Source organism: Schistocerca gregaria, chromosome 4 (genome assembly GCF_023897955.1).
Source record: "Schistocerca gregaria isolate iqSchGreg1 chromosome 4, iqSchGreg1.2, whole genome shotgun sequence".
Lineage (NCBI taxonomy): Eukaryota > Metazoa > Arthropoda > Insecta > Orthoptera > Acrididae > Schistocerca > Schistocerca gregaria.
In genome coordinates this window covers 736,893,731-736,909,797 of record NC_064923.1, presented here as the reverse complement: position 1 = coordinate 736,909,797, position 16,067 = coordinate 736,893,731, and the positions used below count along the sequence as shown (strand labels likewise).

General features: G+C 46.1%; 1 protein-coding gene across 1 annotated transcript in view; it reads right to left on the bottom strand.

Moving 5' to 3' along the window:
- Positions 1-16,067, bottom strand: part of LOC126267894 (puratrophin-1-like) — a 1,105,633-nt gene that overhangs the window by 479,492 nt on the left and 610,074 nt on the right. The window contains exon 9 of the mRNA XM_049973204.1: positions 7,009-7,147. Within this exon, the coding sequence (XP_049829161.1) occupies positions 7,009-7,147 (139 nt within the window). The remainder of the gene's footprint in view (positions 1-7,008; positions 7,148-16,067) is intronic.

Below are 16,067 nucleotides of genomic sequence, written 5' to 3'. Positions count from 1 at the left end.
GGGTAACGCCGGCTGGACAGAAACAGCTGTACCTCATTTGCAATAAAGCCGTCGCCGGCCATTACGCGGCAGCCGTAAGTCGTTACCATCGGCGGTCTGCGGCAACTGTCGGCTTGATTCATGGCTGTCCAGCAGGCGGCGCTGAGCCTGCTGGCCTGTGACAACTTCTAATAGCCGTGTCCCGCGGACCGGTCTGCGCGGAAAGCTAAGGCGCTCAGTTAGCACAATACGTCTATTCAGTTGTTTGTGAGGCTGTTACCCGAAACTACACCTGCTACTGCTGACAGTTTGACACAGAAACGAAACTTTTTTTCGAGGACAATGAACTATGAACACGGAAACACTCTTCATCTCACAAGCGGAAGATCAGACCTGTTAATCACGGATTTTGACGACTCTTAGGTACATTGTACAGGTTTCTGTTCCGAATACCTGACTAGCGAACTTTCTTGCGACGGGCCCTAGTTCGCGAAAAAAACGAAGCTGCCGCACCTGTAACTCTAATTACGTTTTGACCAGGCAAGGGTGGCGCAGAGGGTACATTTCGTGGCTGCCACGCTGTGGGTTCAACTCCTGCCCATATAATTTTTTTCTCCAGTTCCATCGTACACAATATCATTAAATAGTATTTCCGAACGAAAGTCATTCAAAAATAGCCATTTCCGTCGAAGTAATGTCATTAATAAATCAACTATTACAGTAAATATTCCTGAAATGTGTAATCAGTTTGTTACAGAACATAATACCGTATCGTTTCACTCTCTATCGCCGGCCGTTGTGGTCGAGCGGTTCTAGGCGCTTCAGTCTGGAACCCCGCGACCGCTACGGTCGCAGGTTCGAATCCTACCTCGGGCATGGATATGTGTGATGTCCTTAGGTTAGGTTAGGTTTCAGTAGTTCTAAGTTCTAGGGGACTGATGACCTTAGATGTTAAGTCCCATAGTGCTCAGAGCCATTTGAACCATTTTTGAACCAGCGAAAGGAAAATACTGTTCAAATGGTTCTAAGCACTATGGGACTTAACATCTGAGGTCATCAGTCCCCTAGACTTAGAACTACTTAAGCCTAAATAACCCATGAACATCGCACACGTCCATGGCCGAGGCAGGATTCGAACCTGTGACCGTATCGGTCTCGCGGATTCAGACTGTAGCGGGTAGAACCGCTCGGTCACAGCGGCCGGCTAGGAAATACTGTACCGGTATGTCGGCCAGCCTGGATATGGTTTTTAGGCGGTTTTCCACATCCCACTAGGTGAATACAGGGCTGGTCCCCAAGTTCAGTCTCAGTTACGCGACTCACGGACATTTGAAAACGTTCACACTGTTTCATGACTTACACTAGACGCAGACAGCTGGGGTACATTACTTCCACCCTGGGGGGTTTGGGGTGGCGGCAGGAAGGGCATCCAGCCACCCTCCGCAATTAACACTGCCAAATGGCCAATGGCCCCTCAACAGGAGACAGCACGAATGAAGGTAGATTAGGTTTAACGTCGCGTCGACGTCGAGGTCATTAGAGACGATGCACAAGCTCGGATTGGGAAGGAAATTGGCCGTGTCCTTTCAAAGGAATCATCCCGGCATTTGCCCGGAGTGAATTAGGGAAATCGCAGAAAATCTAAATGTGGATGGCCGGACGCGGGCTCGAACTGTCGTCCTCCCGAAGGCGAGTCCATTGTGCTCACAACTGCCCCACCTCGCTCGGTAAAACAACAGGAAGTGACAGCACAAAACTAGTACAGCTGCACGTCAGCACTAGATAACTCGTACGTTGACGGCTTTAGCTCCCATGTCGCACGAGCAGGCGAACACCTGCTGGCGTGTAGTCGCGGTCGGGTACCGGCAGGCGCGGACCGCGCGCTGTACAAACAGCGGCAGTCAGTTGCCGTAGCGACGGGTCAAGCTGGTGGCGGGGAGCGAGCATGACCCCGGCCGCGCTTCCAGCATACCAATGCGCCGGGCTCTCGCGCCTCAGGCACGCACTGGCCGCGCCGAGAATACCAAACGTGAGGGGGGGCCCGTGTGCCGCATAATGGCAGTCCTTCCCGCACCACGGCTGTTAAACTTAGCCGACAATCTTGTTAGCGATAAATACCTTCATTTGTCACAATCCAGCTTCCGCTATTTTTTTTTCTTCGAATAATGTTTCAAGTTTTCACAGCTCCTCTTTTTTCATTTTCTTTTTTTTTCCTTTTTCGATTTTAAAGCCCCTTAGGAAAATGAAACTACAAAATAATAATAATAATAAACAAATAAAAACTAAGTGCCACCGCCACTTTTCATGCTATAACAAAAAAATCTGGTCCACTTCAGGTGTTAGCTCCTGACTCAACCTACCACAGAGAGCTGCCTATATACCAGGGGAAATAAAGGAATTCAAGGTTAGGGCTATCATTACAAACAAAACAAATTCTTCCTTTTTCTGATTTTTTTTAATTAATCAGAGGCCTTCTGCGCCCCGCTGGTAATATGTTGAGTCACGTCTTCTCGAAATTGATGTGTTCCGTTCAACTGTTCAGAAATATTCACTGGTTCAAACAGGAAACCTTCTTCTCTCTTGGCTTAGCTGCGAGGCGGGTCGTGGAAAGCACTCCCGTGGAAGTTCGAGAAAAATTGTCTGCATTTGGGGTGACGGACAACGACATAATGACGGTCATTGATTGGTTCAAATGGCTATGAGCACTATGGGACTTAACTTCTGAGGTCATCAGTCCCCTAGAACGTAGAACTACTTAAACCTAACTGACCTAAGGACATCACACACATCCATGCCTGAGGCAGGAGTCGAACCTGCGACCGTAGCGCCCGCGTTGGTGCAGGTCTTATTACATTCGACGCCACACTGGACGACCTGCGCACCGGATGGGGATGAAATGATGGTGAAGACAACACAACACCCAGTCCCTGTGCCGAGAAAATCCCCGACCCATGTGGGAATCGAACCCGGGCCCGTAGGACGACAGTCCATCACGCTGCCGATTCAGCCATCGGGCGGACTTGGAACTTAATAAGCCGCGCCTTAAAGAAGGCCAAGTAAGTGCAAGAAGTATTAACAACAACTACGTGAACAAAGTCAAAATTGCAGGATGAGTCCCGTATGACCAGAAACGTGCCAGTAGCAACCAAATGGAACTAAAAGACACTGGGAACGTTATATAATTCAAATGTTCAAAAGTGTGTGAAATCTTATGGGACTTAACTGCTATAGTCATCAGTTCCTAAGCTTACACACTACTTAACCTAAAGTATCCTATGAACAAACACACACACACCCATGCTCGAGGGAGGACTCGAACCTCCGCCGGGACCAGCCGCACAGTCCATGACTGCAGCGCCCTTGACCACTCGGCTAATCCCGTGCGGCTTTATATAATTATTTATAGCTACTAATACGTCCGTAGGGAATTCAGAAATTAAGTTAAACATCTTATAATTAAATCTTCCCCGCGCCATTTAAGTCTCATCATTATATACGATAATGATGGAAGCTGAATAAATGGATTAAAATTTTTGCCACGACCGGGACTCGAACCCGGGTCTTCCCCCGCCGTGACTAAAATTTTAATTCATTTATTCAGCTTCCATTATTAAGTTAAACATGTCGTCCCATGAAGCTAAGACCGAGGTCCATCAGAAGTGTCACATTATCAGAAGAGAGCAAAATGTTCCAGAGGCAGTTCTTCCCGCTGCGGTACCGTAACAGGTGCACCACAGTGTGGGACTGAAATGCCGCGGCAACTGGAAATCTAATCCGAAGTTGAAGTTCAGGGGACAGTACTACTTCTCCGGGCGAAACGTCTAAATTGTACGCAGATTCAGCATTAAATTCTGGCAGTATACGAACCAAATGCAGTGTTGGGTCCAGAAGTAGTGAAATGATGCCAACCAATTACCACGGTCACTATAATTTGCATGTTGCCGATCGGCAAGGTAGGCCATCGACACCGACGACTGAGGACACGTCCAGGCAATCGAGAAGGAACATCTGGTGGGTGAGAGTTTCTGCAACGTCGAGGACGTTATAGCAGCGGTTATCGAATGGCTCTGGGACCGAGGAGTGGATTTCTAATGTCGAGGAAACTGGACGATTGGTACAACGTTCGGACCGTTGTTTACAAAGACTTGATGGCAAAATTAGTGTCATGTATCTGTGTCATTTTGAAGTGTAGTGCAGCGGTCAGTATTTAGTTGGACTGTTATAATAATGTGTGACTTGATTTACGAGATCACTCGTAAGAACTGGTTAACAGATTCTGCATTTCCTGGCGCTACGTCTCCATTAAGGAATCCAGTTTGCCGACATTCATTCAGTCAATTTCTTTATTCAGTGTTTCAATGATTGGGAACCAGTTCATACCATCCAGTGGCGCAAATAAAAAAAAAAATAATACAACTGTGTTGAAACACTAATATTCAGTCCTCGATTCCAGCATCCCCCACAATAAGCAACACTAAATGCATTCCAAATATTTGCCTTTCTACCAAATTGTGCTGATTACAAAGCAGTGTTCTGAGGAAACCAGTGATTAGCTGCCAATCTTCTACAATATGTTGAACACATCTTCAACGCTGACATTACTGTTGCCATAGATAGACGAAACTCGTATAAAATTTACGAGATCCGAAACTTTCAAGTAATTCATCATCTTTAATTTTCGGACGTGTACAGTGACGTCATTTCCACTGAACCGGGAGTGCAATTCAAGTATCTTTCTGATCTATCCAACTAGGCCTTCAGATAGCCCTACAGGAAATTGGGGACAGATAGTGTGATCGTGGTGGCCGTTCGACTAGCCCATCACGACCATTCCAGGGCCCTGGAAAGGCTGCCTCCAGGTGTGCCCTCACTTGTTTCCTGTTATGTGCTGGAGCTTCATCTTGCTGAAACCGAATGCGGCTACGTATAGGCATGGGAACATCATTCAGCACGTCCGGCAAAATCTGTCGCTGGAATGCGAGATACGTGCGACCATTAGTTCGGCCTCGGGAGAATGTACGGCCCAATTAAAGTCTCCGACAATGCCAGGCAACACGTGATGGAACCGCCCTCTCGTTGCGTTTCCGAACCCCGGTTCCTATGTGATTACTAATCCTTGTTGTATTCACGATGGGCCTTGTCAGTTTTTAAACTTTTTTCGAGTCACGCAAAGTAAGTGCAATACATTAGTGTGATGTGTCATTTGAAACGATGAATCCTGTTTTAACTATTTGTATAGGTAGATGGTGAGACAGAAGATTAGCAGATACACAAACAGTTTTACTGAACCATGCTTTTATTCCGGAAAAGAGATTTGTACACGCCGTTCTTGCACATAATTTGCCTGAGTATCATATGTTTTGAAACATGCAAGCATACAAAGAGCTGACCACAATTTGTACACCACCAGGACGTTCTTACCTTCTTTCTCTTTCTGACAGACGGAAACAGTGAGGACGTAACACGAAGCAGCAACGTACGAGGCGCTGTGTTCTAGTACAGATAGGTCAGAATTCGAATACAACGCCGAGGTGTTTTCTTCTGCTGTCTGCATTGTTATCGATGGGCGGAAGGAAGCTCAATGGGAGCTAACAAGGGAACCTCCCCATCGCACCCCTCTCAGATTTAGTTATAAGTTAGCACAGTGGATAGGCCTTGAAAAACCGAACACAGATCAATCGAGAAAACAGGAAGAAGTTGTGTGGAACTATGGAAAAAAAAGCAATATATACAAACTGTGTAGTCCATGAGCAAGATATGCGACATCAAGGACAGTGTGGGCTCAGGAGCGCCGTGGTCCCGTGGTTAGCGTGAGCAGCTGCGGACCGAGAGGTCTTTGGTTCAAGTCTTGCCTCGAGTAAAAAGTTTACTTTCTTTATTTTCGGAAAGTTATGATCCGTCCGTTCGTTCATTGACGTCTCTGTTCACTGTAATAAGTTTAGAGTCTGTGTTTTGCGACCGCACCGCAAAACCGTGCGATTAGTAGACGAAAGGACGTGCCTCTCCAATGGGAACCGAAAACATTTGATCGCAAGGCCATAGGTCAACCGATTCCTCCACAGTAAAACACGTCTGATGTATTCTAAACGACACTGATGACAGCATGAGCGTCACATGATAGGAATATGTTGTCGACCAACCTAACTTGTACACTTGGCGAATGGGTAAAAAGATTCTTCTACCTTTCAAGAATTAAGTTTTCTTGTAAATGTGATAATCACTCCCAAAAAAGTGATGAAAACATAAGAGTTTGTCACATAAACTGCAACAAATGAATGCAACAGTTTTGATGTTTGTTTAGGTGTAGCGTCCCCATACTACGGCGCAGTTACCTCGCATCGGTCGGACGGACGGACAGATAATAATTGTCTGAAAATAAAAAATTAAACTTTTCACTCGAGGAAAGACTTGAACCAAGGACCTCTCATTTCGCAGCTGCTCACGCTAACCGTGGGACCTCTGCGCTCCTGAACTCACATTATCCTTGATGTTGCCTATCTTGCGCATGGACTACTACGTTTGTATATTTTGCTTATTTTTTTCATACTTCCATACAACTTCCTCCTGTTTTCTCGATTGATCTGTGCTCAGTTTTGCAAGGCCTATCCACTGTGTCAACTTATAACTAAATCTGAGGGAGGGGGGGGGGCTGTGCAATGGGGAGGTTCCGTTGTAAGAAGGTTCACGCACTGCATAGATAAAACTCAGGCGCCGTCCGCGTAACTACCGTTACACCAGTCCTACGCCTGTCGAGAAAGTGTTAAAGATTAATCTTCTAAGAGTTCATATTGCTTTTTATTTATTCTTGGTGTCCGGTGCCGTTTGAACCATCTTTCGAACAAAATATTCGTGATGAGGTGGCGGCGTCAGCAGCAAAGATGATACTGAAGGTCATAATACGTAAAATAGATCAAAAGTGTATTATCTCCCTTGGCTATATCCCACTCGTGGTTACGGCGACGTGTTTGTCGTGTGAGCATTTCTACTGTGCAGGCGCGGCGCTTGGACAGAGAGAGAGAGGCACAGTACCTGCTCGCTCTCGTGCTGGAGAGCCCGCAGCCTGGCCAGGTCCCGGAGCCGCTCCCGCCGGGCGTCGCACAGCGTCTCCAGGCGCCGCGACGCCATCTCCACCTCCGTCAGCAGCCGCTCGGCCCGCTCCAGGGACAGCCTGAGGAACAGCAACAGCGCTCTGGTCAGCAGGAAGCTAACCATACAGCAAAGCGGTAGTGTCCTCGAGTCTGCTGCAGGATTCTAAAACCATCGTAACTCTATATTTCGGGGATCCACCATCTAGAGGAGGAAGCTGCTGCTGAGTTCTGTTGAAACCTAATGGCAAGGCTGCAGATCGTCGTCCTATATAGCTTCCGTACCGTACACGGTGCATGCACCACCCGCCACAGTTGCTGCCACCCCCTCAAGATTGGTCTGGCTGAGCCGCCTTTATTGGAACACTGGATCCAACGATATATCTTCAAACACTAGGGCCGGACACACCAAAGTACGCTGTATTTTGATGAGAGATAATACAGTGTTCCACGTCTCGCATCAAAACACAAGGTCCTTTGTTGCAGTTGGCCCTAGTGTTTGAAAATATATCGTTGGCGCCAGTGTTCTACCAGTAGTGACTCAGCCAGACAGATCTTGCGGAGGAGTAACTGTGGAGGGTAGCGCAAGCTCTGTGTACGGTACGGTGCCTATATAGGATGACGATTTCCAGCCTTTGTATCAGTTTCATCATCTACATCTACATCTACATCCATACTCCACAAGCCACCTGACGGTGTGTGGCGGAGGGTACCTTGAGTACCTCTATCGGTTCTTGCTTCTATTCCGGTCTCGTATAGTTCGTGGAAACAAGGATTGTCGGTATGCCTCTGTGTGGGCTCTAATCTCTCTGATTTTATCCTCATGGTCTCTTCGCGAAATATACGTGGGAGGGAGCAATATACTGATTGATTCCTCGGTGAAGGTATGTTCTCGAAACTTCTTTCAGCGGCACTCAGGAGTAGCAGCAGCAGTGCTCTCCTGTAGATGGCGTATAGGTGGACCGCCGAAACATACAGTCATGTTGATTTTAGTATCCGGCAACAAACCTGTGGAGAGGGAGAGTACCAAGAATAATCAGACCGGGAAAACCTATGCAGTCATATCAATACAACATGGTTCAAATGGCTCTAAGCATTATGGGACCTACCATCTGCGGTCATTAGTCCCCTAGACTTAGAACTGCTTAAACCTAACTAACCTAAGGACATCACACACATCCATGCCAGGAGCAGGATTCGAACCTGCGGCCGTAGAAGCAGCGCGGTTGCGGACTGAAGTGCCTAGAAACGCTCGGCCACAGTGGCCGGCTCATATCAATACAATAAAGTCTTTCACTTTCCAAAGTTGAGAAGGAAAGTTCAGAACACTGCAAAGAGAAAAGAACAAAAAGCGGAAACTGTCTGTAAAATATGTCAATCCGTTCACTCACTGATACATCGTGTTCCGTAAACGCAAACATGTTGTCTTTATGCATGTTGTTGTTGCTGTGGTCTTCAGTCCTGAGACTGGTTTGATGCAGCTCTCCATGCTACTCTATCCTGTTCTTCATCTCCCAGTACCTACTGCAACCTACATCCTTCTGAATCTGCTTGGTGTATTCATCTCTTGGTCTCCCTCTACGATTTTTACCCTCCACGCTGCCCTCCAATACTAAATTGGTGATCCCTTGATGTCTCAGATCATGTCCCTTCTTCTAGTCAAGTTGTGCCACAAACTTATCTTCTCCCCAATCCTATTCAATACTTCCTCATTAGTTATGCTATCTACCCATCTAATCTTCAGCATTCTTCTGTAGCACCACATTTCAAATGTCCAAACTATTCATCGTCCATGTTTCACTTCCATACATGGCTACACTCCATACTAATACTTTCAGAAAAGTCTTACTGACACTTAAATCTATACTCGATGTTAACAAATTTCTCTTCCTCAGTAACGTTTTCCTTGCCATTGCCAGTCTACATTTTATATCCGCTCTACTTCGACCATCATCAGTTATCTTGCTCCCCAAATAGCAAAACACTTTTACTACTTTAAGTGTCTCATTTCCTAATCTAATTCCCTCGGCATCACCCGACTTAATTCGACTACATTCCATTATCCTCGTTTTGCTTTTATTGATGTTCATCTTATATACTCCTCTCAAGACACTGTCCATTCCATTCAACTGCTCTTCCAAGTCCTTTGCTGTCTCTGACAGAATTACAATGTCATCGGCGAACCTCAAAATTTTTATTTCTTCTCCATGAATTTTAATACCTACCCCGAATTTTTCTTTTGTTTCCTTTACTGCTTGCTCAATATACAGATTGAATAACACCGATGAGAGGCTACAACCCTGTCTCACTCCCTTCCCAACCACTGCTTTCCTTTCATGTCCCTCGACTCTTGTAACTGCCATCTGGTTTCTGTACAAATTGTAAATAGCCTTTCGCTCCCTGTATTTTACCCCTGCCATCTTTAGAATTTGATAGAGAGTATTCCAGTCAACATTGTCAAAAGCTTTCTCTAAGTCTAGAAATGCTAGAAATGTAGGTTTGCCTTTCTTTAATGTATTTTCTAAGATAAGTCGTAGGGTCAGTATTGCCTCATGTGTTTCAATATTTCTGCGGAATCCAAACTGATCTTCGCCGAGGTCGGCTTCTATCAGTTTTTCCATTCGTCTCTAAAGAATTCGCGTTAGTATTTTGCAGCTGTGACTTATTAAACTGATAGTTCGGTAATTTCACATCTGTCAACACCTGCTTTCTTTGGGATTGGAATTATTATATTCTTCTTGAAGTCTGAGGGTATTTCGCCTGTTTCATACATCTTGCTCACCAGGTGGTAGAGTTTTGTCAGGACTGGCTCTCCCAAGGCCGTCAGTAGTTCCAACGGAATGTTGTCTACTCCGGGGGCCTTAGTTCGACTCAGGTCTTTCAGTGCTCTGTCAAACTCTTCACGCAGTATCGTATCTCCCATTTCATCTTTATCTACATCCTCTTTCATTTCCATAATATTGTCCTCAAGGACATCGCCCTTGTATAGACCTTCTATATACTCCTTCCACCTTTCTGCTTTCCCTTCTTTGCTTAGAACTGGGTTTCCATCTGAGCTCTTGATGTTCATACAAGTGGTTCTCTTATCTCCAAAGGTCTCTTTAATTTTACTATAGGTAGTATCTATCTTACCCGTGGTGAGATAATCCTCTATATCCTTACATTTGTCCTCTAACCATGCCTGCTTAGCCATTTTGCACTTCCTATCGATCTCATTTTTGAGACGTTCGTATTCCTTTTTGCCGGGTTCATTTATTGCATTTTTATATTTTCTCCTTTCATCAATTAAATTCCATATTTCTTCTGTTACCCAAGGATTTCTACTAGCCCTCGTCTTTTTACCTACTTGATCCTCTGCTGCCTTCACTACTTTATCCCTCAAAGCTACCCATTCTTCTTCTACTGTATTTCTTTCCCTCATTCCTGTCAATTGTTCTCTTATGCTCTCCCTGAAACTCTGTACAACCTCTGGTTCTTTCAGTTTATCCAGGTCCCATCTCCTTAAATTCCCACCTTTTTGCAGTTTCTTCAGTTTTAATCTACAGGTCATAACCAATAGATTGTGGTCAGAGTCCACATCTGCCCCTGGAAATGTCTTACAATTTAAATCCTGGTTCCTAAATCTCTGTCTTACCCTTATATAATCTATCTGATACCTTTTAGTATCTCCAGGGTCCTTCCTCGTCAGTATTGCCTCGCTCTCTTCGAAGATTCCAGTTCTCAGACTCGTGAAAACAAGAGTCGTGCGACTTCAGTTATCGCGTATTAGTGTTGGAATCCAGCGAAACGACGACCCGCCGTCGTAAGTCTTGAAGATGGTGATGCCAGAGCGAGCGCAATGGAGACGACTGAATTGCGGCCATTAGGGCTTCCGCGAGATCAGAGGTGGTGTCGAGTGCCTGAAGAGTGGTCGCCAGCACTACCGGTTTGGTCGGAGTCCGGTCGTGGGAATTGAGATCCCTGCCATCTGCGGCGGACGTTGTGGTCTACTCCTGCGTCCACGGCTCCACCGCTCAGGACTGTATAGCAATCACGGCGAGCCACTCTGCCATATTTAGCCAGCTCTTAGGATGTAGGGGAACTAAACGATGCGTCGAGGTGGTCTCATTGCTAACGGTGCAGCTGTCGCCAAGATGGCGCAGCCACGCTGCAGAATGTGTCCAGTAAAGTCACCAGCCCTGTGTGACCACTATGGCGTCCCGGGCCCAAATATAAAATTAATCGCTTGCACTATTCTACCTGCCTCGCTTCGGGGGCCGAACTTCGGGACAGAATTATAGAATCTCTGTCAATCCACTGTGGATCAAATATTTACCAAGAAAAACCGCCAAACAGCCGTATATTTTGAGAAGTTATTTTACACTACTGGCCATTAAAATTGCTACACCACGAAGATGACGTACTACAGACGCGAAACTTCACCGACAGGAAGAAGATGCTGTCATATTCAAACGATTAGCTTTCCAGAGCATTCACACAAGATTGGCGCCGTTGGCGACACTTACAACGTGCCGACATGAGGAAAGTTTCCAACCGATTTCTCACACACAAACAGAAGTTGACCGCCGTTGTCTGGTGAAACGTTGTTGTGATGCCTCGTGTAAGGAGGAGGAATGCGTACTATCACGTTTCCGACTTTGATAAAGGTCGGATTGAAGCCTATCGACATTGTGGCTTATCGTATCGCGACATTGCTGCTCGCGTTGGTCGAGATCTAGTGACTGTTAGTAGAATATGGAATCGTTGGGTTCAGGAGGGTAGTACGGAACGCCATGCTGAATCCCAACGACCACATATCACTAGCAGTCGAGATGACAGGCATCTTATCCACATGGCTGTAACGTATCGTTCTACCAAATCTGGATCCCTGAGACAACAGATTGGGACGTTTGCAAGACGACCCCCATCTGCACGAAGAGTTCGACGACGTTTGCAGCAGCATGGACTATCAGCTCGGAGACGATGGCTGCAGTCGCCTTTGACGCGTCATCACAGACAGGTACGCCTGCGATGGTGTACTCAACGACGAACCTGGTTGTAAGAATGAATCCAGGTTCTGTTTACAGCATCATGATGGTCGCATCCGTGTTTGGCGACATCGCGGTGAAAGCACATGGGAAGCGCGTATTCGTCATCGCCATACTGGTGTATCACCCGGCGTGATGGTATGGGGTGCCACTTGTTACACGTCTCAATCACCTCTTGTTCGCATTGACGGCACTTTGAACAGTGGACGTTACATTTCAGATGTGTTACGACCCGTGGCTCTACCCTTCAGTCGATCCCTGAGAAACCCTACATTTCAGCAGGATAATGCACGACCTCATGTTGCAAGTCCTGTACGGGCCTTTCTGGATACAGAAAATGTTCGACTGCTGCCCTGGCCAGCACATTCTTCAGATCTCTCACCAACTGAAAACGTCTGGTCAATGGTGGCCGAGCAACTGGTTCGTCACAATACGCCAGTCACTACTCTTACTGAACTGTGGTATCGTGTTGAAGCTGCATGGGCAGCTGTACCTGTACACGTCATCCAAGCTCTGTCTGACTCAATGCCCAGGCGTATCAAGGCCGTTATTACGACCAGAGGTGGTTGTTCTGGGTACTGATTTCTTCGGATCTATACACCCAAACTGCATGAAAATGTAATCACACGTCAGTTCTATCATTATATATTTGTCGAATGAATACCCGTTCATCATCTGCATTTCTTCTAGATGTAGCAATTTTAATGGCCAGTAGTGTATACAAATTATTATATCCAGAAATTTGTATGAGTTGACTGATTCCAGCTGAGAGTCATTAATATTCTAGCAATACGAACTAGTTTTGGACGTTTTCTGAGGAGAACAATTTTAGGTTCCTCCACATTTAGCTTTCTAAGAACCTATTTGAAATCGTATCAAGTTATGATCGGATGTTTGTGCAGCTTTTTTCACGTGTTGCTTTATTACAGATAACTGCAACGTATGATGCATTATTATAACGGAAAGTCCAGATCTGAGTACGAACAATGAAGTGAAATATACCAAATATTCAGACTGCAACCGTCGTTAGCGAACTCCAGAGTTGCCGCAGTCTATCCACGCGAACCCTAATACGAACTGGAAGTATACTTCTAGAACTATTTGGACTCACAAGAAGGAAACAGCTTATCGGAAAAGTAACATTAATTACAGGGCAGGCGACGTAAACTACTGCGTCAACTTATTACACACTAAGAATTTTGAAAGTACTCTAATCTGAGACAAATATACTAACACATTCTCAGTTTCCAGAATGAGATTTTCAGTCTGCAGAGTGAAAATCTCATTCTGGAAATGTCCCCCGGCTGTGGCTAAGCCATGTCTCCGCAGTATCCTTTCTTTCAGGAGTGCTAGTTCTGCAAGGTTCGCAGGAGAGCTTCTGTAAAATTTGGAAGGTAGGAGACGAGATTCTGGCAGAAGTAAAGCTGTGAGGACCGGGCATGAGTCGTCCTTCGGTAGCTCAGATGGTAGAGCACTTGGCCACGAAAGGCAAAGGTCCCGAGTTCGAGTCTCGGTCGGACAAACAGTTTTAATCTGCCAGGAAGTTTCAGATTCTCAGTTTGTTAAAATTTAAGGACGAAGTGAAACACTCGCACGAAAACTAGAAACATCACAAATTACCCGTGAACGTCGTTTAGCAACACTAATTTATTAATCAATTAACAAATCTGACATTTTTTTATAACAAGGTACGTTACTCGTATCACTTCCTGTTCAACAGCAATTATTTCTCGAGAGACGGTAATGAGTCAGAATTTAGTACTGGTCTTTGCGTAACATGATACATATAAGGGATTAAGTTTTGCACACATATAGCAGAATACAGCTGTCTGATGATGTAGTACTGACATACCTACATAAACGTAAATTCTGGCCACGATCTTTAAGAAAACAAATTGCGTTACAGTTCGTTAAAAGCTCTCAGTGGGTTTCCGCCAGCAGCTAATCCGTGAATATTTGATTTCTGAGAGTTGAGACAACTTCAGAATGATTTACATCGATGCAGCAAGTACTACTATTTTAAACGACACGTGTTTTCTGATTTTAGTGTTGTATCTCTTCCAGCTCAGCAGTGTCATGCACGGAACATTTAGGCGGTTTCCCACAATCACGTGAGGTGTAGACCACATATGATTCCCCGTCCCCATGCTTGTAGAATTGTGAGCCACGTCTGCGACATGAGTCAGAACCAAAGTTCTTCTTTGTTTCCTTTAACCTGCCATCTCCCATCTTCCCTGAGAAACGGCAGATGATCCTTTTGCACCAGGAGTCAATTAGAAACGAATGCGTGTACACTGCAGCAAGCGGCAGACACGGCTGGAGAAAAACGGCGAAACTAGCTAAACGCCAGTCACTGCTCCAGCATACCAGCATCTCTAGGTCGCCTTGCCCTTCTAACAGGGAAAAAAAAGAAAGGAAAAATGAGGTTAACGCCATGCCGTCCTTGAAAAGGTCGTTACATACAGAGGGCAAAGTCAGACAGGACAAGCATTGGAGGAAAAATCATACCATTCCTGTTTAACGGAACCATCCATGGTGCTCGCCTTCGGAAGACGATGGATGAGATATGCACTGAAGAGCCAAAGGAACTGCTACTCCTGACTAATATAGCGTAAGGCCACCGCCAGCACGCATAAATGCCGGAACACGAAGTGGCATTCACTCGACTAATGTCTGAAGTAGTGGTGGAGGGGATTCACACCATGAATCCTACAGCCTTCTCCATAAATCCGTATGAGTACGAGGGGGTGGAGATCTCTTCTGAACAGGACTTTGCAAGGCATCCCAGATGTGCTCAACAATGTTCATGTATGGAGAGTTTCGTGGACAGCCGAAGTGTTTAAAGCCGGCCGCGGTGGTCTAGCGGTTCTAGGTGCGCAGTCCGGAACCCCGCGACTGCTACGGTCGCAGGTTCGAATCCTGCCTCGGGCAGGGGTGTGTGTGATGTCCTTAGGTTAGTTAGGTTTAAGTAGTTCTAAGTTCTAGGGGACTGATGACCACCGATGTTAAGTCCCATAGTGCTCAGAGCCATTTGAACCATTTTTGAAGTGTTTAAACTCAGAAGAGTGTTCCTGGAGCCTCTCTATAGCAATTCAGGATGTGTGGAGTGTCGCATTGTCCTTCTGGAATTGCCCAAGTCCGCCTGAATGCACAATGGACACGAAAGGATGCAGGTGATAGGACACGATGCTTACGTACGTGTCACCAGTCCGAGTCGTATCTAGACGTATCACAGGTCCCATATCACTCCAACTACACACACCCCCCAGCGTTAAAGAGGCTCCACCAGCTTGAAAAGTCCCCTGCTGACTGATTCTCTTCAGTCTTCGCTGGTCCCGTTCTTGCAGGGTCTTATTCCGGCTGCAGCGATATCGGAGATGCATCAGGTTGTCTCCATGCCCATACACGTCCATCCGCTCGATACAATTTGAAACTAACTCGTCCGACCAGGTAACATGTTTCCAGACATCAACAGTCCAATGTCCGTATTGAGGGACGCAGGCGAGGTGTAAAGATTTGTGTCGTACAGTGATCAAGGGTACACGAGTGGGCCTTCGGCTCCTAAAGCCCATATCAATTATGTTTCACTGAATGGTTCGCTTGCGCTGTCGCTTGTTGATGGCCCACAATTGAAATCTGTAGCTATAATACCGCGCTGAAACTCACTTAGGAGACCCTGCCATTGTAGCAGCAGTAACCGATCTAACAACTGCGCCACGCCGTTGTTTTATATAGGTGTCGCCGACCGCCGCGCCTTATTCTGCCTGTTTACGTATCTCAGTATTTGAATACGCATGCCTATATCGCCGCACGTGGTAGCCGCGTGGTTTGAGGCGCCATGTCACGGGTTGCGGGGCCCCTCCCGTCGGAGGTTCGAGTTCTCCCTCAGGCTTGGGTGTGTATGTGTTGTTCTTAGCATAAGTTAGTTTAAGTGGTGTGTAAGTCTATGGATCGGTGACCTCAGCAGTTTGGTTCC